Below are 27,022 nucleotides of genomic sequence, written 5' to 3'. Positions count from 1 at the left end.
TATATACAAATAGTTCAAACTGATTTGTACGTGTAAATATGAAAGAAAATAGTGTTTATATTTTTGTTAAAATCGAAGTAAGTAGTAATTTTTAAAAGTGTAAAGCTATATGTGGTACAAATATAATATATTGTTACTATCTCTTTAAGAACCGAGTGCTTTTAGATATACAAAATGTAGCTATTTTTATATATTGTTTGAAGTATTTTGATTTTTTAAATAGTACTTTTCATAGTAAATTCAATGCTATGAATTAAATACACACTATATTTTTTGTAGCAAATTCTATTGCATTTATGGCGTAAGATACAAATACTCACAGACATGCAATACAATTTTCTGCCAAAAAATAGTGTGTTTTCAATTATTAACATCTTTGTATTAACTAGTGGGTTAGCATTAGTACTTTAACGACTATAACCGTACATTTTGTCAGACCCTTTATCAACTATTTAGATAAAAATAGGTTTGTAACTTTAATTTTATACATTATGCATTTGAAATTAATGAAATAAACTAAATATTATTCTGAATCAACTAAAGTAATTTAAAATCAAATGAGTAAAATCATTGACAAATCAATATGGGTAGAATTTTTATTTCATCATTTAATGATTACTATGACACAAATCTAATAATAATATATTTCTTTAATTATACGGTACCGAAGACATACTTAATATCCATTAGATATTAGTACCAAGTTAGCGTCCAATTTTTATTTATATACGACGCTTGAATAATTTTCATTTATTTCAAAACCCCTACTCTACATCAAACTTCAATTGTATAGGTATTCAACAAGATGCTATATTTACAATAAGTTCCTCAATCATTTATTTTAACAATTTATTAATTAATACTAGATAGGTTAAAATTGTCCTAAGTTAATTAAAATTCGATTTGATTCTTAAGTTCAAACGAAAGGATCCCTATTCACTACTATTATCGAATCGAAAGCTTTAAAGGTGACTTTAACAATAACGTTATTTATTTTGATATCCGGTTGAAACCACGAAAATATAAGTAATAATTGACAGAATACAAATAGATTGATTACATTAATTTCGGCCGTAAGTATAGTTTTTTATGAACTTCAGTATAGCTGCCTGCGTTATTTCAAGTTTAAGTCTATATTTTTATTTTTGACCTATGACATTAAAGTTTTATTTTAATGACATCATAGATAATGATTTTTGTTTAATTTTAGGAACTGCACAGATAATACATAGGAAAAATATAAAAATTGATAAGGAGATATCAATTTTTAAATTATAGCTGCGATTCTATTAAGAAACTAACATTGTAGATTGTAATATTGTATAGTATTGTAGATATGGCATAACACAATAACATGTACATAAATATGGGGTTTAAACAGAAGTTATTAAAATTACGATTAAGTAGCTAAAATAACTCCCAGTTTTATTTATTTACTTATATTTTAATATTTTTATCTAAGATAAAATTGATTTGAATTCAAGTTCGTCATTGAATAAGTATTTATATAATTTATCTGAGACAGTAAGTCGAGAGTAATATTCACTTCACTTGTTCACTACGTTGTCAATAATAACAGCTATAGTTATTTTTATAAATATCCAATTTATATAGGACATAGGTTCGTTTTTTTACTTTAACGGTAGTCTTACATGACTAAGGTTTCAATCATTATCACATAATAACATTTATTCATAGTCAGCAAATAAATGTCATTTCATTTCACTTGCACTTTGATGCAGTTGCATCTAGTCAGTTCGAATAGAACCCCTGGCTACAGGACTCCCACAGCGTTAATTTTGATTTACATTTAATAAAATGGTTTACATTAATCAATCAATCAAATCAATGGTCAATGAATTACATTAATAATCCTCTACATGATTGGGTTCAGTGATTGTTAGGTTCGGCGCAAACGAGCCACATGCCAAAGCCACACGTAGCGCGTGACCAGCAATGTCTATGTACCTACTACGCTCGGGTCACTCCAAGAATTTTCGACGTGAGTTGTAATCTTTTGCTTATATACTTAATTTGAAGTGTGATGTTTGGTTTAACAGCTTATGACGTAGTTTTTATTTGGTTCTAGACACTTAATTGAATAGGCATGTTTGACACCACAAGGTGATGTTATGCATATCCATCTGATTAACTTAGGTACGATGAAAGAGAGTACGGAAAAAAGGGGTTCTAGCGTTGCCGCCATCTTACACATTATACTCCATATTAAAGTTACCAAACTTATACGACAACAGTAATTCATAGTTTGTCGCCGCTACGTGTGGCTTTGGCGTGTGGCTCATTTGCGTAGACTTAGAGCAATCATTTGTCTACGTGGACAGAAAAATATTGTTGTTAATGACAGAATAAGAATTCTATTGATGATTTAGTATAAAAACATCAGAACCACCAGTTTACGCGTCCGCGACCGCACTATTACACTTTGATGTGAGCTTAAGATATCCGGCAGTGTCACGAGCGCTTTGCGAACGCACGTGTTACAAGCATATAAACACCCTCTTCAGGCATGTACAGCGGCTCCACTGGTGTCCGGCGATCGCCCGCGAAACTTGTCCGGGAACATTACACTATCGATCGCAGGAGGGGTTTAAGATATCCGGCAGTCTCAGGAGCGCGTATTCTCTCTTTGCGAGCGCGCGTGTCAGAAGTATATCACCTCTTCTTCAGGCGCGAGCGGCGCGGGCGCGGGCGGCGGCGCCACTAGCGGCGTGTCCGGCGACCGCACCCGGAACTTGTCCGGGAGCTTTGGGTATGTGTTTGTCCTGTTTGAAATGAAAGAAACACGGATAAAGCATCGGCTAACTGAGGCCGACACACACGAGAAATTGCGAATGTATTCATTACTTTATTCAAATGCTAGCAGGCACGGCTTAATAAACCGCCAACCTCAGTATTAAAGCCCAACTTTTCGATCGCTCTGAAGTTCTTATGTGGGCCGGTACAATAAGCACAAAGCACTTTACCCCACACCAGAACGGATACGCAGCGCTCGTGAGCGTGTGCGTGGTCTATCTAAGTCCTGGCCAACTACCCCCTGATACCTATTTACTAATGTGACGCTACTCGTCAATACTTCAGAGCGATCGAGAAGTTTGGTGTTACCTATAACAAAACGGAGTGTTAGTAAAGTTATCAGCAGGCACCTATTGGCATTTGAATAGGGCTATGTGTTACCTTGTAGCTTTATTGTTGAGCTGCTGTTGCTGCTGCGAGGGCAGCGGTGCGGGTGAACTGCCAGTGCGGGTGTGATGTATCACTAGACCTTGCGTCTGTTAACATAACCGTACTTTGATTCTCAATTCTCCAATGGTTTAAGAAAATGACAGACTCGGACCACGTACGCAACGCACATCTCTACCCTGCAAAGCTGTCAAGATTACACATCTCAAAAGCTTTCAGACCCATTATGCAAGGTCGACTAGTCGCCCGGCAACTCGGTCGACGGCGACCGAGTACCAAGTAGTAACTAGTCGCCCGGGAACTCGCTCGACGGCGACCGAGTACCAAGTAGTAACTAGTCGCCCGGGAACTCGCTCGACGGCGACCGAGTACCAAGTAGTAACTAGTCGCCCGGCAACTCGATCGACGGCGACCGAGTACCAAGTAGTAACTAGTCGCCCGGGAACTCGCTCGACGGCGACCGAGTACCAAGTAGTAACTAGTCGCCCGGGAACTCGCTCGACGGCGACCGAGTACCAAGTAGTAACTAGTCGCCCGGCAACTCGATCGACGGCGACCGAGTACCAAGTAGTAACTAGTCGCCCGGGAACTCGCTCGACGGCGACCGAGTACCAAGTAGTAACTAGTCGCCCGGGAACTCGCTCGACGGCGACCGAGTACCAAGTAGTAACTAGTCGCCCGGGAACTCGCTCGACGGCGACCGAGTATTAAGTAGTAACTAGTCGCCCGGCAACTCGATCGACGGCGACCGAGTACCAAGTAGTAACAGACTTATTTACACATCTACAGCCAGCAACGCCCCAAAAGTGAACTAAAATGACTATCGAAAGCAAACAATGTAAATTATTTATAGAAGCACTATTACGTATTGATAAGTAGACGAAATGATACACTTCATCTAAGCCTTCGTGGTTTTTTTTGCTATGTCTAAAGCGGACTTGTTAAACATTCTCTATGTTGATAATTTAAAATCAAAACACGGTTCCCAAATAACGCAGACCTGTAATATCAAGATGAGAAAGCGGAGGGGCTGTTCGTAAGATTTTCCCCACTTTTCTATATATATTTTAAATTCTAGATTCTACGGGCAGTACGTGAGAACTCAGAATGCAAAACAAAATGTACGCATCTGACATTGCACAATCTAATGTACATGTCAAATGTGTACAACGTAGAAATATTTGTGCGTACGTGGAACCAGTCTGTCTTCACCTTTAGAATATAGGAAAAGCTGCTGTTAGATAATCGCAATCATTTTTTGTTTTTAGCGACAAGTGTTTTCACTAAACATTTTTTTCGCTTGGTGCAATCCATAGCAAAAAAGTGAAACAAAAAACTAATACAGATTAGATATCGTGTATTCGATAATAATCGATAAATAAATAATAATAAATAAGATCATGCTGTTACACCAAAAGCCGAACAGACGAAATGGTTGTGGAATAAAATACGAAGTGTTATCAATTACTGACAGTGTTGAAGTAAAGGAGCACCAGAAGCCACAATATTTACTTTACATTTGTCTACTTATACTACAGCCAATTAATACATTACACCTTAGTGGAATAAAAATAAGTAGGCCAGTAAATAGAGTATTTGACCTCGCACTAAGTTTCCGATCCAATTTTAATTTTTTTTTAGGTTAAGGGTCACTTACTCTGACCATAAAATCACAAAATACTGACAGATCCAGGTGGAGCTTCGATCGCAATCTTGAAGGAAAGTTTTTGGCCGATATCTCGAAAACTATCCGCTTTAGGGCAAAAGTTATTCAGACCATTATTGTAGAGAATAAAATTTCGCATCTTTTGTTTCCTATAATCTTTTTTGTAATACATACCGTTTACGATTTATGGCCGATTTAATGAACCGGTTTTTCTATTTCGGCCGATAACATTTAAAATATTGGAAAAACGGGTTCATTAAATCGGCCAATAAAATAATCATATTTCGGATATGGTGTTATATGACAAATTTAGCTGAGCTTAGAGCTCTACTTGCAAGGAATATAGTCACCCTGTATTTTAATGTAGATATCGGGTACACCCCACGATTAATTTGATGGTTTTATTTGTCGATATTTCGATCCAATTGCACGGGTCGTGGTAACGACGGGACTTGATGGTGGGACGGGACACGATGGGTTTGGCTTATGTTCAGAAAGGGCGACTATAAAAGCGTTTTATACCTACGTGTGTATGTGTCCAATCAATATAAATTCGTATTAATTTGTTACGCATGTGCCTAAAGCGCAACGCACACAGCTGAGAGGAGCCGAGGCGATCAATCAATTTCAACGGCATGTCAATTTACAAAAAACTGAGTCTAGGTGGTTATCAAAGACTCGACTCACTCCCGGTTCTTATAGCCAGTGCAGAATAAGCAGAATATAAAGTTTAATCATAATCAACGAGCTTTGCTATATTTAAACTGAGGGTACGTCAAATTTTAATAGTAAATTTTATAGTGAAAATTTAATTGATATTAAAATATTTAAGAGGCATTTTTCTCTAGCTTGAACTATTGTGCGCCTGCTTGAGTTTTTTTATCTTTATCCTACAACACAAAAAGGGGTAGGATCCCCACATGATTCACCATAAGGCCCGGTATCCACCTAAGCTGAGCGGAGAGGAGATGTGTATAGTAAACCAATCCGATTTTTTAAAAATGACGTGATGATTTTTTCACGTCATCTATTTTGAATCTGATTGGTCGATTGAACGCATCTCCTCTCCTCTCCGCTTAGGTGGATACCGGGCCTAAACCATTGAAAACATTGGAGCTAGATAAATACTGAGCCTAGACTGTAGTGTGATCAATATATTCATATTCCACTAAAGCAATCTCAGCCATAGGCAATATTAACAATATACAAACACCGATACTTGAACTTTACTTACATAAAAAAATCATATTTAGTCGTTAAAATACATTTGGATACTCCGAATCCTGCAAAACAACCATTTAATCTGTTTCAGACAGTTTTTTTTAATAGACATTTTTATAATAATAATAATAAATATTTTTTATTGAAGTAAACTTTCACAAGTGCTTTCGAATCGTCGGATGCATGGTTCGGAATGCCTTTCCTACCGAGAAGAACCAGCAAGAAACTCGGCGGTTGCTCTTTTCAAATATTGAATGGAGGATGGTGTTAGAATAGGTCCTATGTACCCAGTAGGAAAGATTACACATTGAACTTTAGAAATAACTAATCGGCAGCTTCGGCTGCGACTTTTAGAAAGAGAAACTCGAAGAACAACAAAATGACGTGGAACAGCAAAGGGAGAGTTATACCGACGGCTGGAGAGACTGCAGCAACACGGTTACGACATTAACACTTCAGAAGGAAGTAGCGGATTTGTAGAGCGTTGTTTCTATCGTTGAGACCGACAAAACGTCACATAGGTATGAGTGACAAAGACAACTCTCTACGAAGCCGAAATCTCTTTCTAAAGGTCGATGTACAATAGTTCCTTCCATCTTAGACTGCATCAACACTCACCACCAGGTGAGATTGCAGTCAAGTTGAATTTAATTAAAATAAATTAAAAGTACTGTACTGTATTTAGTCAAGGATTTGTGTATAAGTGAATTAGGACTAGGAGCAATATTTTCTAATCTAATGCGTTTATTAGTCACAGATGTACCTCGCAAGGAGACTCGTGCAGACGATGGTAGCCCGGCGGCGCCTGCTGGGCCTTGCCGCTCGCCAGCTTTAGTGGTAACTGCTGTTTCACCATTTGCTGGAATAAACCGAAGTACGACAGTTGCAGCGAATTGAATATAGTGCGACAAGGCTCTTTTGGCGCGTGGCCAAAATCGGAACTAACACCGCCATGTTGAGAAGTGTCACGCTGTCCCCTTATACAGTGCGACAGGGCTATCTTGGCGCGTGGCGAAAATCGGAACTAACGTTGCCGTCAAGTGTCCCCTTTGTTCTTGTTTGAATATTCTAAGCTTTTGTTTCGTTTGTTCTCCAACAGCGCCCCCTGTCAATGTCATTCAACTGCTAAGAGGGCTTTGTCGCACTGTATGTGGTGTTGCTAGGATTTTGTTGCGTTGTTGCGATACAATGTAGCATATGTCACTCTCCAGGTCTTTGACTATACCCATAAAAAAATGTCAATCCGGTGCTCACTTGCGACGTGATTGAAGGAAAAACCAATAAACTAACAAACAAATAAACACACGCATAAACGCATTCATAATATGGGTACTGATGACGCAGCGGCACCGCTCATACGCCGCACCGCTGACGCAACGCATCGGTTGGCTTCAACGCTGCTGGCACACGATGCGTTGCGGCGCCGCACCGCAAAGATTTCACCGTATCAGCGGGCACACGAGCGGTGCGGCGCCGCAACGTTGTTAAGTCGCAATGGCGCCGTAGCATCGTTAGACAGTCTGTTAAAAACAACTGAGCGGTGCCGCTCCGACGTCGCAACGCATTCACCCCTCTCCGCCTCATCTCGGTGGTTGCAAGTCCGATGCGGCGCCGGAGCGCATCGTGTGACAATGCCACCGATATTTCTATGTAAGGGTGAGGCCCCATTAGTGCGTTGCGTCGCGTCGTCGTAACGGAACAGCGCATTGTATGCCACACCTGCGTTGCGACGACGCACGATGTCGCAGCGCAAGAGCGTCGCAGCAACACTGTCTGCGTCTCAGTTCAGCCTTCGCAATGGATAGATACAAACGTGTTCTTTTGTTGCTTTTATTACGCCACCGCCGAAATAAACGTAGAAACCATAGACGATTCTGGATATCTCCTTTGATAGCATTAAGAAATAGTGATGGTCAGTTTTTTATGCAGGAATATAGGGAATTTTTCAATTTTTTTAGGATGAGTGTGGCCAGCTTTAATAATTTGGTTAAAATCTTAGAACCATATTTAAAGAAGCAGTATACCAAATTCAGGAACCCTTTAGTTAACCCAACGCAGCGCATCACCCTCCCTCCCGCTTCGTCTCTTGTCCGTCGATCCGTTGAAACATCGCGCGCGACGACGCAACGGTCTAGTGGGGCATGTTATAAAAAATATATGAAAAATGACCCCCGCTCTCACTCTTACTTGTATGGCGGGTGCCCGGACAGTGGCTCTAGTCTCATTTTGCGCAGACAGCAATTGCGGGGGTGGTAATGCGGCGCCTCTGACGCTGCATGCACTCGTTGAAGATTCTGAGCCCGTTGAACCCCGATTATCTACAAACATTATGTAAGTTCATGTTATTTATTCTATTCTATTTCTATTTAATATTCTAGCTTTTAGTATAAGTCCCGCAAATTACTAATGCGCGCGCGACGTCAGCACTAGACTGAAGTTTCGAGCGAATGGTATATTTTAACTTAAATATACGTCGGTTACGTTAAATAACGTGTTAATGAGACATGGTTCCAGCGCAATAGCAATTTGCGGGACTTATAAGTAGTGCTTTTCTGTTAGTTTCAGCTTCTATTTTACTTATGCTGTGGTCGTTTCAATTAGGTTTCAATCTCATGTGTGTAATATATTATTTACTTAGTTCATTTTAAGTTTACTGATTGTAATCAGTATAAGGACCCAATATTTTTTTTAATTACGAAACATATTTACAGTTTACAATAATTCTGATGAATCATAAACTCATGATTCGAGTTTTTCAACTCATTCATTCTGAGATTGATTGAACACAAAGCATCAATCTGTTGTACTATGCCACAGGATTGGCCATTCCAAACAAAATGATATAACTTTTCTGATAAGAGCTGCAGCCATTGCTTATTAATTGATATATATAGATAATAGAGCCTCAATAGCTCAACAGGTAAAGGAGTGGACTGAAAACCGAAAAAGGTCGACAGTTCAAACCCCGCCCGTTGCACTATTGTCATACCTACTCCTAGCACAAGCTTGACGCTAAGTTGGAGAGGAAAGGGGAATATTAGTCGTTTAACATGGCTAATATTCTTTAAAAAAAAAATTGATGGCCAGTGCCAAAACAATGATCTACTGTTTATGAAAACTCACTTCTCCATTTGGGCTCTTTCCGTCGGTTCGTGTCACTAACGCTGGAATCTGGCGACAGTGTACCGACACTGGCTATTTCTTCTTGCGAACCACCTAAAAATACATATAATTCTCTTAAAACTCAGACGTCCAATTTTGGTTTGTGACCTGGGAATGGGATTCGTGTCTTCTTAAAATTAAATTAAATTAAAATTAAATTAAATCTTAAAATCATCGCGATATTAACTGGCCCAAATAATCTTTAATCGTCGTTTTACAGTAGGAAAGTAAATTATTTATTTATTTTATTTTGTTTATTTGAAAGTAATCAAGAGCGTAAATACATAATTATTATTTAAATTTAAATCTAGGTATAACAGAAGGCCAAAAGAGATTACTTAAAATTATAATTAAACTATTTTAACAGAATAGAGTTAGAATAAATGTAGGTATATACAATAATAAAATAAAATTACAACAGTGTGTGTATGATTGTGTGTGTGTGTATGCGTGTGTGAGTGTGTGCTTATGTGTGTGTGTGAGCGTGTGTGTATGTGTGTGTGTGTGTGTGTGTAAGTGGGAGTGTGTGATTGCATGCATATTTAGATGTTAGCTACTTTTTTTTTTACGATGATAGTTTCTTAATTCCTTTTTAAATTTATTGTTTGATAGGTAAAATAAGTCAAACTCAGCGAACTGATTGTTATAAGTACGTACCAAGCGTGGAATTATAGAGTTTCGCGCATAATTTGAGTTAGATTTGGGAACATTTAGAAGGCGCGTGTGACGCGTTCTTAAAGGTTGAGCATTAAATGAAAAGGCTGAGAGTAAGCTAGGACAATCGATTGAGCCGGTTAAAATTGCTTGCAGTAACAACATATCACATTGTTCCCTTATATGTTCCAGTGAGTCGATACCGTCGTGAGTACACGCTTCCTCATAACTATTAAATTTTTTAAAGTCTTTAAAAGCTAAGTATTTAAGAAACTGCCTCTGTATGGTTTCAAGCCTATTTCAATAATAAAGTGACTAATAATAATTTAAAATAATAAAGGCGCCGAGCGAGTGTTTCATTCTTCCCTTTTTTCATATGAGCCATTGTTCCAATGATGCTCACTGTCTTGTCTTCTCAGCTCTACGAGTAAAAAGTAGCTGTGAAATGTACCTAGTATAAATTAAAAACTAATTAATATTATTAGGTAGGTACAGTACGCGGCAGAAAGTAATGTACATCGGCTTTTAGAATGATATTTCGGCTTTGTAGAGCGTTGTCTCTGTGACTCATACCTATATGACGTTTTGTCGGTCTCAACGACAGAGACAATGCTCTACAAATCCGCTATCTCTTTCTAAAGGTCGATGTACATTACTTTCTGCCGCGTACAGTAGTAAAGTTAATGTCCTAACCGTGTTGCTGCAGTCTCTCCAGCCGCCGGTATAACCTCTCCCTTTGCTGTTCCACGTCCTTTTGTTGTTCTTCGAGTTCCTGTCGAGCCACTTGCAGTTGCGTCCGTTCTGCAATGAAATTGATATTACCAAATGTTATAACTTTACTTTTATTTTATTTTTTATTTGTTTATTAGTAATCAACAGCGATACAGACAATATAATTTTACATAATATCAGACTGAAAATAAGGCCAAATAGGATTACAATTTTGTTTAGCAGATTACTTAAATAGTTATTAATTATAAATTGATATTTATTTATTTATTTTAATCGTATAGGAATCAAAATGAAATTATTATTCACACACATTCATAAATTCCACTACTACTGTGGCACATTTTCTTTTTCACTAGGGAAACTTTCTTTTTGAAGATCTTGCTACTTTCTACTTTGCACTGAAGGTGTTCATCTTAAATCACCAAATCAGTTTCCTCGAAAAGCCATTACCGGCATTTCTACCCCCCTAAAAATTCCTCGAAAGTATTGCTATAACGTAAAAATTGTTAGTACAACTGTAAAGTACTGATTCTGAGCACAACTAAATTTTAGAGCATTCGCATCCTCTTCTTACTAATATAATATGAAAAGGACAGACATAGTTTGACTCACCGTGTTCAAGTGCATCTCTGTCGGCAGCCCGCTGCGCCTCCCAGTTGGCTCTCTCGGCAGTCAATCTGGCTTGTGCGTGCCTCAGCTCCTCCAACTGCGCGTCGTGCGCCCTCCCCGCCCCACCCGCCCCTACCGATCTCCATGCACACACTTGCGCTTCTAGACTGTAGACAAAATCATTAGCCAGGTTAGCTATTATCGGTGACTGCGTGTGTTTGTGTTTGTGTGTGTGTGTGTGTGTATGTGTATGTGTATGTGTATGTGTTAGCGTGCGTGTGTGCGTGCATGCGTGGTGCGTGCTTGCGTGCGTGCTAACAATTGCGTGCGTACGTACTTGCGTGCAAACAATACCAGCCGACATGTAAAGTACCTGGCTTGAGAGCGGCAAAACGTCACATAGGTATGAGTGACAGAGACAACGCTCTACAAAGCCGAAATCTCATTCTAAAGGTCGATGCACAATATTTCTGGCCGGCTACTGTAAATACTGTATTGCAATTTTAGAGCCGCGTCTGCTTCGTCTTACAGTGTGTGGATGTGCACGTACACACGACGTGCGTACATGTGTGTGGGTGCGTGCATGTGTGCGTACGGGTGTATATATGTGCGTGTTTGTCTGTTCGTGTATGTACTCTCACCTGTGTATGGTAGTGAGCTGTTGCCACACGATACAAGCCAACGTGTAGATCGCGTGCTGCAGTTTGAGTGCCGCGTCCGCTTCGTCTCGTCCCCGCGCCGCCTCGCTCTGCGGGTCACCTTCACGCGCTTCTGGCGGCGTGTCGGACGTGGACATACGGACCGTTACGCCTACAAAGTAAACCAATACGATTAGAAAACACAAGACATTGCTTTTAGGACAATTTGAAAATGGAAATTCCTTCTTCTTCTTCTTCTTTTTCGAATTTGTTTGACGAACCAAGAGCACAAAATACAAAAAAATATATAAACAGATTACCTCGGTGTTGCTGCGCGTCGAAGCCCGCGAAGGTATCGGCTCGGCGCGGTAAGGCCGGGCTCTGGTAGGTGGCGGAGTGTCGCTCCCCCGCGGAGCTAGTGCTGCGCCCCAACGCCGCGCCGCTCGCCAGTTGCGCCCAGCCGCTACTCGACGCTTCTAGCGCGTCCTGCCAGGAGATACATCGTTGTTTCAAAATCTTCTCAAAAGTTAACTTCTAACGCAGACATAGCGCTCCAAGTTTGATCTACGAATTTGCAACTGCTCGAATGGAGAAGGTATGGAAATTTCCAAACGAACCACTCCAGTTTTCAATCGAACGTTGAGCGAACTTTTCGTTGCCAGATTTAGTAGCTAGCGCGCAGTGGCGTGCACAGGGTTGAAGCCAGGGTAGGCATTAGTTAGCTAGGAACCTGTTTATTGGCAGGTCTTAATGAAAAATATGCATTGAGCTATTACAACTGGGGTAAGCAGTGCATTTATGCCTCTATGACCTGCACGCCCCTGCTAGCGCGTCATGCATTTTTTTCACTATACTCTTCATTTCGGTATAACTCGATTAGAGCTAAATGATTTTCTTCGGACAATTCCATCAGGGCGGAGCGCGCTACAGCAAACATACATACTAAACGCGTAACGTTGGGCGTGCCGTTGCCCGCTCTCGAACCTACCCACTCGAACGCGAACGAAGTGGACACGCACCCTGGGTGAACCCAACTCACAGGCAATTTTAGCAAGAGAGTTTTAACAAAAATTCATCTTTGTGAAACATGATCTGAACCCCAATCAAATCTGTTGAGAAGCTAATGAGTGTCATAAATTGTAATCGAAAACCAGCAAAATTTCGGGTTTACCTTGACAACTTTGCAGACTTCCTGCCAAAGTGCGTGCGTGTCCGGGGACGGCGCCGCTAGACGCACATAGTCCGGGAACACTAGCCCGCCCGGGAACATTGATGACATGCCTAAGGAAAGTCATACATCCATTTTGAGCACGCACATACTCGTACACAGCTGTTGGATCCCTAACAGAGGACCAAAGTTATGGTCAGTGACACGATTTTCGTTCAAAATGACTCATCTAGTGCGTAATAGACAGAGATAATTGTTTAAAAAAATTAAAAATATGGGGGTGGGGGAATTACCCTAAGGATGTCGATAAGTCGATGTGGACGAAGTTGCAAGTAAAAAAATCAAATGAATCCAAAATGAAAAGTTAAAATAACCTGTGGTTGGCACGTCCAAAGTCGACGATCCGGTGTGTCCGACCATCTTCATATGCAACGCCATTTTCTCCTCAAAAAGCTGCGCGTGCTCGCGATCCTTTGCTCTTAAAGCCTCTAGTGGTACCAAACAAAAAGAAACAGTTACAGTTCTTGCAATTCACAAAGGCGAGTGAACTTTACTAGTGGTTTATTTTTATTTTAAAATGTTTTTGAGTTTTATAGGTCTCGTGTAACTCAATTTACGGACAGTCACAGCGAGCATTAAAAAAACAAGTCGTACATTAAAATAACCTAACCTAAAGAACATGGAATATACCTAAGCTATAGAATACAAAATGAGCCACTCGCCTTCGTGAAATGCAAGAACTATATTGATTTACCTATTTAGTTTTAGTATTTAATATGTTGTTCACGGGAGAAAACCTGGACCTTAAGCTTGCGTTTGCTTTTACAGTACTCGACAGGAAATGTTGCACATCGAACTTTAGAAAGAGATTTTGGCTTCGTAGAGCGTCGTCTTTATCACTCATACGTACCTATGTACGTATTGTCGGTTTCAACGAAAGTGACGGCGCTTTACGAAACCGTTATCTTTATCTAAAGTTCGATGTGCAATATTTCCTGACGGGTACTGTATTAATATTTAAAGGTAGCATAAGTCGCGGGTATCAGCTAGTTCAAACATAAAACCCACAATGAAGGCAAAGGGATAGTAAAAGTAATAAGAGCAAGGGTTATTTATGAACGCTAGTGGACTTGACGAAAAACTGCCCGTTTTGATCAAGAAAATTTTGCTGCAAAGAGGAGGCGAGTAAAGATTACGCATATTGTTGCGAGGAAGTAAAATCCAATTGCTGGACAGTTTTAAGTCCACGAGTCGAAATAAGGCAATGAACGAAAAGCTTAATTTGCTATAATCCGCTGAAACAGGTCGAATCTGTATGATGCAACATGCACCACCCGCCCTCCCACTGCTAACCATGCAGGAAAAAGTAGCTACCAGCAGCAGTGAGCAGTGGTTAGCAATGGGAGGGCAGGCGGTGCATTTCGCATGCTGCATGTTGCATCATACAGATTCGACCTGTTTCAGCGGATTATAGAAAATTAAGCTTTTGGTTCATTATAATATATCATGGACTTCCGCAAAATAACGTCTGCTTCTATACAACCAAAATAAGGCGTTTACAGAATTATCAACATATTATTAATTATAAATGGATACCCCATTATATAGACAATTAAATCGCAAGATCACAATGGGAAACCATGCTGTCATGCGTGTGAGGACCTGTTTACAACTACCTTCGATATGCCACCACGGAGTTTGGTCTGTGCAAAAACAATGATATGTAAATAAGTTGTGAATTATTTCTATGTGTTCATCATGATCTACCCATTGCCGGCTCACTGCAGAGCACGGGTCTCTTCTCAGAGTGAAAAGGGTTTGGCCATAGTGTACCACGCTGGCCATATGCGGATTGACTTCACACACCATTAAGAACATTATGGAAAATTCTCAGGCATGCAGGTTTCCTCACGATGTTTTCCTTCACCGTTAAAGTGATATTTGATTAATTAAAACGCACATAACTCCGAAAAGTTAGAGTTTCGTGCCCGCGATCGAACCCCCGACCTCAGATAACAATGCGGACGTCCTAACCACTAGGCTATCACAGCTGTTTTGTACAGTCATGCAAAAATTCCTTAAACATTATCGCCAAGCTTCTCAGAGACAATCGACCACGTGCCCGTATAAAGTGACTTCTCGCCTTTGAAATAAGGACTAAAATCGTACTTTTGACATGACAATTGAGACACATAAAGTTAAAATGGCGCGTGAGAAGTCATTTTGTATGCATAATATTTACACTTGTGACACTATTAAAGGTCTTTTATTTAAGGTTTATTTAAGGTCACCTTATAATGTAGTTTTATACTACAGAGACTTTGATATAGCAAAATAAACCCTATATTCAAAGGAATAAGGTTGAAAACTGTAAGTACCGGTAATCAGTCTTATATTCTCATGCCTCGCCTCCAGTTGTCGCTGCCTCTCCTCTGCGGTGGCGGCGGCGCCCGCTTCCGACTCCTCCACTTCCTCGGGACAACTTTGTACTGCACCTCTTGAAAATAAATATCAATGTGAATATTTATTTATTACAAGAATTCTTACTGTTAATTTCTTAATAATAATTAGTTTTAAGGTACGTGTCAATACTAACAAAAATATGATTTGTATTTGGTGGAAATAAATGTTTTTATTATATTATTATTATTATTATATTTTGTTGTGAACACAAGTTAAACACTGATTAGCTTCACTCACTAGCGATTATTAATGTAAAAACAAGGTAAAAAACGTATAAAAAAAGAAGATTGATTATAATTAATTCGTATGTATGCAAGGTGTTCTCTTCGACTGCTATCGTTCGTCGCCGGGACGAGCGCGAAGACTTACATTTGGCTTAAATGGAGTCCTAGCCCCTAAACTTTTTATTTATCCTCCATTTGATGTGTTTATTTATTTATTTTTACTTTTTATTCCACTTATCTGTCGTCTATTCCTCTCTTATTTACTGTTGTATTTTTATTTTTATATACATATATACATACGTATATTATGTGTATTGACTTTATTTAATTAGTACACCCCTTCCGCTTTCTTTAATTTTTATAATATCCTCTACCCTTAGGTTGCCTGGAAGAGATCGCTGTTTTAGCGATAAGGCCGCCTGTTGTACTTGCAAACATCTTTGTTATATTTCTATTGTTTTGGTTTTGGTGTAGAATAAAGAGTTATATAGAGGGCTCTTCTCAGACCTGGGCGCGTTTGGAACTCTCGTAGCTTTAGTTTTACGTTTGCGTAATAATTATCACCACTATATCTTAGAAATCCAACATCTGACCATCAAAAAGAGTTATTAATTACCTATTTTGAATAAATCATTTGACTTTGACTTTGACTTGAGTATTTTACTTTTACTTTACTTTACTAGGAGATCTTGCTTAGGATTGCCTGGCGACTGGCCTTAGGTTATATTTATTATAACTCCCGCTTCCAGTCTACAGTATAGGTGACATACCTGATAGCATGTATCCACACGCTGATGTCCTTAGGGCGATGTACTCGCAGTTCGAACATCTCTGGTTCAGGAGGTCCGTTGCAGATCAGGTACAGACCTCGCCCTTCCGCGCCTGCCTTCTCTCGCACTAGCAGTTTCCACAGTGACACCACGCCCGTCTAAAATAAAAGTTTATTTTACTTCATAAAAAGTATTATGTTGCAAATTGTAAAACTCAAAGATTTTTTATAATTTTATTAAAATTTCCCTACCTTAAGTTTACCTTCAAAGTATGAGTGAATAGGTATATTATAGTTATAGGCAAGCGCGTCCCGACTTAGATCTCATCATTTTCGTCAAGCGCAAGCCTGTCACGCAATAAAAACTCTCTTGAAGGAAATCCAAAAAAATAAAAATATTTAATAAATATCAAAAATTGCGAAACCGGCAGAGACTTAACCCGCATCTTCTAAATCTCAGCGATTACCAACCTCGTTCATTTTCTAATCTCAGTAATCTCAGCCATTGGGCTATACTTTGTAGTGATACCTTGTTGTCGGGCGTGAAGAAGGTGTACTTGTTGTTGTTGTCGTGCAGGAAGAACAGCACGTCCGTCAGAACGATCACCAGCAACGTTTGCATCTTGCTGCGGCCCTGCATCAGCGTCGATACGCCTTCGAATCTGGGAATATAAGCACGTTGAAAATATAAGCTTGTTGAAAATATAAGCTTGTTGAAAAAAAAAGCATGTTGAAAATATAAGCATGTTGAAAATAAAAGCTTGTTGAAAATAAAAGCTTGTTGAAAATATAAGCTTGTTGAAAATATAAGCATGTTGAAAATATAAGCTTGTTGAAAATATAAGCTTGTTGAAAATATAAGCTTGTTGAAAATATAAGCTTATTGAAAATATAAGCTTGTTGAAAATATAAGCTTGTTGAAAATATAAGCTTGTTGAAAAAATATCAAGAGTTTGTGGAGAAATTTGTCCTATAGCTATTACTAGCTTATTCCCGCGATTTCGTACGCGTGGACTACATAAATTTCAAACCCCTATTTCACCCCTTTAGGGGTTGAATTTTCAAAATCCTTTCATGGCGGATGCCTACGTCATAATAGCTATCTGCATGCCGAATTTCTGCGCGATCCGTCCAGTAGTTTGAGCTGTGCGTTGATAGATCAGTCAGTCAGTCAGTCATTCAGTCATTCAGTCAGTCAGTCACCTTTTCCTTTTATATATATAGATGACGTAGGCATCCGCTAAGAAAGAATTTTTGAAAATTTAACCCCTAATGGGGTAAAATGGGGGTTTCAAGTTTGTGTAATCCACGCGGACGAAGTCACGAGCAAAAGCTAGTTCAGTAAATAAATTGGGGCTCACTTTAAACTTCTATTGCCTTGCAATATGTCACTCTTCTTGAACTTGCGTCCTCTGAAGTTGGCGAATGATTTGGCGTCAATGCGATGGTATATCTCCAACTTCCGGTCTTCTCTTTCCTTAGCTGCCACTTGGTTATCTACGTCGACTAGGATTTCCTATAAATGTTTATTCAAAGGTGTAATTAGAACCCTGGCAAAAATTGAGTATTTGCCTATGCCAAAAATAAATTATTTCTCAGTGATCATTAAATAGAGGATCTTCCAAAATACGTAAAATCCATGTCCTATATTAGTTTTAAGTGTAATAACTATTTCAAATTATCGATTAAACTAAAAAAAGCACGTCAAATGATTGTGACGTCACATTTCAGTATTTCATAGAAGCTCGCATACTAAGTTTGATAAAAAGTTACTGATTTGACTAGTTGTCAAATACCGTATTTAGCGCTATGTTTATACTACCTAAACACAATCCAATAACCATTTGTCTTTTGCTAGTAGTTTTAGAGATTTAGTATTTTCAAACTCGCAATGTATAGCGTGCAAACTCGGGGTCAATGCCCCACCTACGACGCGGCATTGACCTATGTCTGACCTGACCATTGATCTTAGCATCGTTCGTCCGAACATTTAAAAATACAGGATTTTTTATTTTTTTTCGCGTTTTATTTGTGGTATCTTATCAGTAATCATCAGTACTACCACGTGTCTTCGTTTTTTCCAGCGTTCTGTTAGACTAACATGTGCACCACGAGAAAATTTTGTCTACGGATTTACTCGTCTTATTTGTATGAAGAAACACGAGATAATGCGTAGACAAAATTTTCTCGCGGGGCGCATGTTAGGCCCTCTGGTTACAACCTGTATTCACAGGATAGAGATAAATGGAGAAACTGACAAGAGCAGGCATATTAAAGACCTATACAGGGCTTTAACGCCAATGATGACCATTATTACGACAAAAATCTCGTGAAAACTCTATGCTGCTTAAAATTTTTAAGTGTGTGTACCCACCTACTTTAATTTAAAATGAAATTGAGAATTACTTTAAAACTCTTAATTTTTTCTGGTGTCAAGTGATGATGCAGCATTAAAATGGAGCGCGTTTGCCTATTTCTTTAATTTCAAAGCATTAAAATGGGAGATCAGGAGGGTTACTTGCTTTAACTCCACAAAGTGCTTTCTGTAGTAATTCTCTCTCGCCGACATCGTCGCCTGCCGTTTTGAGTAGTGGCTCCAATAGGAGCGGATATTTTGTTAGCCTTTGTGCGACGAACAGTACGCATTCAGGTACGCCCTAAAATTAAACGACTTTTTTAACTTAATATTTTCCCTATTTTATCAAGTTTCACACTGTCTAAACCACGTAATAGTTTTTTGTATTAGTTTGCCAACAGACAATATACAGTATACACATATATAAAAGGAAAAGGTGACTGATTGACTGACTGACTGACTGATCTATCAACGCACAGCTCAAAGTACTGGACGAATCGGGCTGAAATTTGGCGTGCAGATAGCTATAATTATGTAGACATCCGCTAAGGATTTATGAAAATTCAACCCCTAAGGGGTAAAATAGGGGTCTGAAATTTGTGTAGTCCACGCGGACGATTTCGCGGGAATAAGCTAGTCATTTAAAAAATCTTAATTACACCTGAATAAATGGATTACCTTTTTCCTAAGAAGTGGATTTTGTTGGCACTTTCGTATAAATCGTGATAATTTCGGTTCCCTTGCACAACACTCTTTGAACACCTCGACCGCGTCTCGGTGTCTCGCGCAGAATTCACCTGTGTGTAAATATAAGCCTTTTGATTTAGATAGTTAATAAATGCCAGTTTTAGAATGGATTGACATTAGAAAAAAAAAAAAAAAAATAGATACAACTTGTACCAATAAAAGGAACTAATCGAAAAGAGCGGTGATAATCTTTCACAAATAGTACGCGGCCTAAAGTAATGTACATCGACCTTTAGAAGGAGATAGCAGATTTGTTGAGCGTTGTCCCTGTCGTTGAGACCGACAAAACGTCATATATGTAGATATGAGTGACAGAAACAAAGCTCTACAAAGCCGAAATGTCATTCTAAAGGCAGATGTACATTACTTTTGGCCGCGTACTGTACCTGACATTTTGTGTGAGTGAGACGGAATGATTAGCGCCGTGGTTTCGATTCGTTTGTTTATTGGCACACGTTCAGGGTTGGCATTGTTTTAAAAAAAAGTGTTTTTTAGATTCAAAAAATGTTCTAAAAATGTTCTCAATTAAAAAAAAGAGTTTTAAACAAAAAACGTTTTGTTACGTTAAACGTTTTGTTGTATAAACTATTTTTTTTAACCCTGTGCGCGTTGTTCTTCCATTCACAGTCGTTCTTACCATACGCGGCCTTTAGTCTATGATGCGCCGGCGGAGCGAAGGTCTCTGCGAGTATATCAGCTATAGTATTGACGCGCGGCGCCGTCCGCTGCCGCGCCCGCAGTCGCGCGAGCAACGCCGCGTGTAAGGCCCACAGCTCGTCTAGCCGTGGGAACATTCGCGCGACTTGAGACTCCGAAACGACTGCCAGTCGCGCCATACCGTCTGCGAACATCTACACGGCAGAAGAGAACTTAATTAATATAAAAGGAGAAACTGATTGTAGTCAGTTCTGTCATGTCTCTACATAGCAGCGGCGAAGAGTCAATATAACACGATTCCTATCGGCTTCCCTTTAAGAATTGGCATAATATAGCGTAAGTAGGTACTATTCACATAAATTCCGTAATACATTCGTAAATACAAAGGTTCGATCGTCACAAATGCTATTTTTTTTTTGTTGTTATTAAGTACTAATTTAAGTTAAAAACATAACAGCTAATGTAAGTAACATACACCTACAGTCCTACACCATACAAGCCGTAAAATATCGGATTCCCTAGTTAGATTTTTGCTTAGTATTTATCTCTTTCATTTCCCTAGCGAAAGCGAAAGGAACGAACTAGGTCTGTCTCGCTCTACGGTCGACTAATAAAGAGCACACCAATTTAGTCTGGCCCAGTAGCGAATACGAATTTGGAACTCTGACAGGTCAGACAAATTTGACGTAAATAACTCGGTTGGATCCGAGTTACCCTATAATACCTCCAAATTAAAAATTATATTAATACTATTGTTTTAACAGGTACATGCTACTATTTTGAGTATTTTGTATTTTGAAGGGTGATTTGATATTGATACATTTGTTTTTGTGAAGCGGCCATGCTTGTTTGTTTAAGTTGTTAGTGGTGTTTTATTTTGATATAATAAATTGGGGATGTGATTAATAACTTATAAGTGGTAAGTTCACGGTAATTTTGATTCAGTTTGGTAAGCCAAAATCAGAAATGGCCTTAATTCACATAGATTGTTGTTTAACAGATTTCTTGTTACGTAACGATAGTAATTTTTCTAAATTAAGTTTTGAAAACAAAAATCGAACAGCTGATATTCTTTTAGGTAAGTACGTTTCCGGCTTCCCTTTATCAGATTTTCACCCTTCGCCACTGCTACATAGTATAAAATAAAGTCGCTTCCCGCGTCTGTATGTATGTATGTATGAACGCGTAGATCTTTTAAACTACGCAACGGATTTTAATGCGGTTTTCACCAACAGATAGAGTGATTCAAGAGGAAGGTTTATAGCTATAGTTTAATTCTCAAAAAATTAGAGATCTCTAGAGAAATTGAAGTAATGTGAATTAGGTCGGAAAAAAATCCTTTCATTTGAGAGTTTCCGAGGCAATGACACCTCAATGACATCACATTAGTATCTACGTGCACCAATGCGAAGCCGGGGCGGGTCGCTAGTATGACATAAAATACAACCCGCTGTTTTTAAAACATAGCTATTTTGCACGTCGGTTTTCTCTAGATGTACAGGGTGTAACCAGAACGCTAGCAAAAACTTAGCGTTATTGTTATACTACCTAAACACAATCCAATACCAATAACCATTTGCCTCATTTTGTAGTTTTAGTGATTTAGTATTTTTCAAACCCGCAATGTATAGCGTGCAAAACTCGGGTCGATACCCCACCTACGACGCGGCATCGACTTGGAGTGGCCTGCTTACGCAACGTTCCTTGACCTCTAGAGTCAGTCAGATGTTTTACTTGCAATATATCGTGAACTTTTACAAAGTGCGCAGTACTTGAGAACTTGAGTAAAATGTAAATGAATGAAATAATTAAATCTAACGAATCCCCCAATCCTGTAAGAAAAACATATTCGTTATCGTAATCGGTAGCAAATTCTGCCCCTCGATTGGCTGTGAAAATATGTGAACAGCGAATCAACCAACCAAAGGGCAGAATCTGCTGTCGATTACAATAACAATGAATTATGAACAATGAAAATTCTTACACAGTCGGAGGGCAGTTCAAGAATTACCTTTTGCATCAGCCTTATTGTAAGACAGTGATGCTTTTCTGTCAATATTAATTCGTATATGTGTTCCTGCCTCTTCGTTTCTCTATCGCCGATGGACCTACACACACAAAAAGCCAAGCTCTTAATATTTATCACAAAAAATAGATAAGTATAATCCGCGACAGGTCGAGATAGCAATCGGGGAGGGCTAACCCAGTGCGGGATAGCGCGGGTGACGTGAGGTTGTGCGGGGCGTCTCCCCGCCTCATACCCCGATTGCCATATCGATCTGTCGCGAACTATACGTTAGTAATAAATAAGTTAGTTTAAAACAAAACGCCAATAAATAAAATGACGAGCGCAGCCATTACGTTTAGTGCGCTCTCCCCACTGTCGAGTGCTGGGGTTAGAAAAGAGACATCAATATGTTAGTCATACATGATATAAAGGCGGGAAACAATGCTCAACTCATAATATTAATTAAGCTTCGAATTAAACAAATTAATGATTGGCATTTTTGGTCCTCTGAACCAGACAGGGCATACTATTAAATCGATTTTTCGGTTCAGGTCGTAATGACATGGTAACAAAGTTTATACTCACTTGGCAAGTCCCTTAGGCGCTCCAGCGGCCCAAGTGTCGGGTTCCAAAGCACCTAGACCTAATAACACCGCTTCGTCGCCGAGTTGGTCAGGAGTTAAGTACACCTCAGGCCATTCTGACGCACCCGCGTCGTCTGATGCACTAAAACACGCATGGTTATAGTATTAAACAAGGCAACATGCAACGGAATTGCGATTGTAACATTGCGGTCATCGCAATCGCTTAAATCGGTTGAAATTATAGTATTCTTGTTGTAACTGTGCATCACACAAGTCATGGCAGATCTAATGCCTTTCACAAATAATCTCTATACACATATTATAAATGCGAAAGTGTTTGTTTGTTGGTTTGTCCTTCAATCTCGTCGGAACGGAGCAACAGATGGACGTGATATTTTGCATGAGTGAGATTTTGATTTTTTTGATACTAAATTTCGTCAAAATCATTTGAGGATGAGCCGTGCAAGGCTAGCAGACAGACAGACACACTTTCGCATTTATAGTATCAGTATGGATAGTATGGATTATACACTTACTTGCTTGCGTCGTGTTTGTGGTCCGACCCGTCCTTTTCGTCGTTATAAATATGGCCCGTGCTAGAATTAACATAACAACATGTATTCCAATAAAATTTAATGAAACATTGTTCTTAACGTACGTACTTTTGTTATTCAATTAACGACGATACCCCCGATTGTATTGCTTATTCGATGGTAAACTAATTTCAAAGTATAAACAGAACTAAAACTAATGCCATCCTTATCTTAATGTTCCCTCCTAAAAAGGACGGCATCATTGTATTCCTGTCAGGTAAGATTTATTTATCCATTATTTCCAACCAAAATGGCACCCATTAAAAAAAATGCCTAAGTATAGAATTTCAGTAAACATAACGTCATTTCTCGTGTTATTATTTTGTGTTTACATTATATCAGAGAACAGCAAGAAATAAGACAGGGTTAAAATTCAATCGACAAAATAAACATTTTTTCACAAAACAATTATCACCTCCTTATTAATACAGAAACCAGGTTTAAAATTTAAGAACACCTTAAATCAGTTTTTCTCTAAGATTCTTTAAGTTCTTCTCTATATCTTTGGCTTCTTGTTCAAAGAACCACCAAAAACATCAATACATAATATTTCAGGTGTGCTTACTGCTAAGGATAATTGGCATTTCAGTATAAGGGCGTAAATGGGTTCAAAATAACTTGTAACTTACTCGTAAATATCAGCAAAGCCTAAATAATAAAAAGAAGCATTTGATAGAGACGCCCACAATATTTAAAAAAAGTATCATGCAAATTTTGAAAAATACTGTGATATAACAAACTATTACAATAATAACTTAGGATAAATTAAAAACACAAATTATATAAATTTAGTTTTATAATAAGGGCATATTTTTAAACACTTTATCGATATATTTTCTATATATTCGCAGCTGATTAAAATTTGCTTAATAAAATATTGGCACCGATTCCGTTGTCTTTCTCTAAACAAAATTTAGAGTATCTGCATCCTTTTCTTTTTAACAATGCTAAAAAGGGACAGAAAATGAACTTCACATTTAAAGACTCCAAATTTTAGTGCACGCTATAAATTTAAACAGTAGGCTCGCGACTGTGCGCTAAAACCACGGGTTTTACCATCTAAAAATTAAATCTAAAACTGTCAAACTGCGTCTGTCCTTTTTATATTACATTAGTAAGAAGAGGATGCGAATACTCTAAAATTAGGTATCCATATTCCAGGCTCAGATATTCTTTAAAGTTTATAAGTATTTTTGTAAGATAGGCTTGCGCTTGACGACAATCATGCTTTAAGTAAAGCAATGATGAGGTCTAAGTTGGAGCACGCTTGCCTTTGTCTATTCACTCTTGGCAGGTACTGGCACTCAGGCGTTTAAGGGACCTTAGCAGTTGGTGTCAGAAACGTTGAGTTGATACGTTTCGTGCGAGTAGATTCGATGTCGACTACATAAGGATGGCAACGTACATTTCTCGCTGTAAGTACGGAACAGGGTGTATTTTGATCCTCTAAGATTCAAAACAAAATAAATCTAAAACTTATTTTACACTTAATACACAAATATATATTACTATATAAATAAATTCTCCGGTAATTTTAGGACACTGAAAAATTAATGATAAACTATAAAACCAAAAAAAAAAACAAAATAACAATTAAAAACAATCGATCACATATCTACGACAACATTGTAATCATCGAGAAAGTCCAAACTACCTTCAATATAGACAGAAAGATACACAAGTAAGGCAAGTGGATGGCTCAAGTTACGAACTAGAAGTCTTTTTGAGTATGTGGATGACCTGATGACAAACGACTTTTGGTGTAATCTGAGTAAACATTAGAGGCACTTGGAACCATGATACTCCTGAAATGGCGAATAATTTTACTCTTTCAAAACACTAACATTTTATACGATTCAAACGACAACTTGGCCTAGGATGGGCGACTTTCAGTTTTACTCATAGCAATTAAAGCCTTTTAAAAAAGCGGCGTTTTTCCAACTAGAGAAAGTCGGCGAGATGCTGGCTTTCTGCATGTAATTATCACGCATTAAATAAAATATTGTTGTACTCCGTCTCATGTGTATTGTATTCCTTTAGTCAGTGTACTAAAAAAATTATTTTTTAATGCAAGACCTAAATTTTTCCTTTTATACTTTTTTACCGATCCGAGGACGTATGTTCTATTTCACGAAGACCGTTTGGCTATATTTGTGTGAGTGGAAACATACCTATAATACACATAGTTACAGTGTGCGTGGCGCTCAGTCTCGGCCGCGACGCGGTTTACGTAACGCACACAAATGCGTTAACGCTTATCGGTATACGCACTACTATAACCAAGGTTAAGCGGGCTTCGTGAAATAGAACAATTGAACCATATGTGATTACCTAATTTTTAAGACCCATCTCTGATAAACTCTGACCCATATCTGAGCAAAATAAATAAATGATTATGATTATGATGATAATGCTACCAAAAATTAACGCAAGTACCTCTAACGGCGTCCTCAACAAAACTATAAAAACAAAACAGAAACAAACAGGACAACTGCAACCTGTCAGAACAACGAGTCGAGATGACGAAGAGTAAGAACGAGACGATGGTACGTGCGATGGGAAATTTAGAAAGAGGTAGCGCTATTTTAACGGATTTTGATCGCGGTCTGATTAACCAAACGTACTTTAAAAAAATATTCTACCCCGTTTTTTGAGTAAATCGGCTAGGTTTAAGAAATTTAGAAAAATGTATTTCCCTGTTCGCAAAGACTTAGCTTATAAAAAATCCGGGTACATTTTCTTCAAACAGATTTTTCTGGTGCTCGGTCAGCACATATTTATTTAGATATTATCTATGCCGCGAACGATGTAGATGGGTTGCGCAACCAAAAAGCTTTTAGTTTAAAGCAGAAATAGCAAACTTTTAAAGCAGCTTGCTGCAGCTTAATGCTGATATGGGAGGCGAGCCATTACTTCAGCCAATCTATATCTCCTTTTAGAATCAAGGTCAGTTTTGATTTAAATATCGTTTATGGTAGCCAAAACACTTTATTAGGGTTCCGTACTCGAAGGGTGTCAACAGGCTCCTGTTACTAAGCCTCCGCTGATCGTCCATCTGTCTGTCAGCGAGCTGTATCTCATGGACCGTAATAGGTAGATAGTTGAAATTTTCAGTGTATTTCTATTGCCGCTATAACAAGAAATAAAAACCAAGTTTTTTTTAATTTTTATTTTTTAGCCGGGGCCTTAACATTTAAAAAAACAACATGGCGAATTCCAAAATGACCACCATACAAATTAAATGTAATCTTGTACGATGGTATGGAACCCAATTTTATCGAATTTTGTAACCATTTTTTGTGATGAACAATTTTTTTGTAACCAATATTTCCGCGATGAAAATACGCTAAAACAGGCTTGCACAATGTACGTGGGTCGTAGTTCGCACTTACTGCACGCCGAGCTTGGTCGCCACGCGCCGCCACGGGGAGTAGCAGCCAGTCGACTGCTTCTTGCTACACCAACACCAATACGTACATACAAGGACGAATACACCCCGCAAACATTTTGTATTCCCTTACAAGTTAGCCCTTGACTGCAATCTCATCTGGTGGTAACTGGTAAGTACGG

General features: G+C 38.7%; 1 protein-coding gene across 1 annotated transcript in view; it reads right to left on the bottom strand.

The window, feature by feature from the left end:
• Positions 1-2,210: 2,210 nt before the first annotated feature.
• cyst (rho guanine nucleotide exchange factor 18 cysts) overlaps positions 2,211-27,022 on the bottom strand; it is a 54,376-nt gene continuing 29,564 nt past the window's right edge. Inside the window, exons 14-34 of the mRNA XM_069500025.1 lie at positions 23,396-23,455; positions 22,861-23,001; positions 22,279-22,375; positions 20,248-20,461; positions 19,542-19,660; positions 19,030-19,164; positions 17,869-18,023; positions 17,037-17,169; positions 16,509-16,666; positions 15,430-15,548; positions 13,426-13,539; positions 13,055-13,164; positions 12,204-12,369; positions 11,887-12,055; positions 11,249-11,412; positions 10,598-10,705; positions 9,212-9,304; positions 8,276-8,406; positions 6,852-6,947; positions 3,196-3,290; positions 2,211-2,783 (exon numbers count right to left, since the gene is read on the bottom strand). Of these exons, the coding sequence (XP_069356126.1) occupies positions 2,663-2,783; positions 3,196-3,290; positions 6,852-6,947; positions 8,276-8,406; positions 9,212-9,304; positions 10,598-10,705; positions 11,249-11,412; positions 11,887-12,055; positions 12,204-12,369; positions 13,055-13,164; positions 13,426-13,539; positions 15,430-15,548; positions 16,509-16,666; positions 17,037-17,169; positions 17,869-18,023; positions 19,030-19,164; positions 19,542-19,660; positions 20,248-20,461; positions 22,279-22,375; positions 22,861-23,001; positions 23,396-23,455 (2,698 nt within the window). The 3' untranslated portion in view covers positions 2,211-2,662. The remainder of the gene's footprint in view (positions 2,784-3,195; positions 3,291-6,851; positions 6,948-8,275; positions 8,407-9,211; positions 9,305-10,597; positions 10,706-11,248; positions 11,413-11,886; positions 12,056-12,203; positions 12,370-13,054; positions 13,165-13,425; positions 13,540-15,429; positions 15,549-16,508; positions 16,667-17,036; positions 17,170-17,868; positions 18,024-19,029; positions 19,165-19,541; positions 19,661-20,247; positions 20,462-22,278; positions 22,376-22,860; positions 23,002-23,395; positions 23,456-27,022) is intronic.

This window comes from Maniola hyperantus, chromosome 7 (genome assembly GCF_902806685.2).
Source record: "Maniola hyperantus chromosome 7, iAphHyp1.2, whole genome shotgun sequence".
Classification (NCBI taxonomy): domain Eukaryota; kingdom Metazoa; phylum Arthropoda; class Insecta; order Lepidoptera; family Nymphalidae; genus Maniola; species Maniola hyperantus.
The sequence above is the reverse complement of the archived record's forward strand: the minus strand, read 5'-3'. Positions and strand labels throughout refer to the sequence as shown.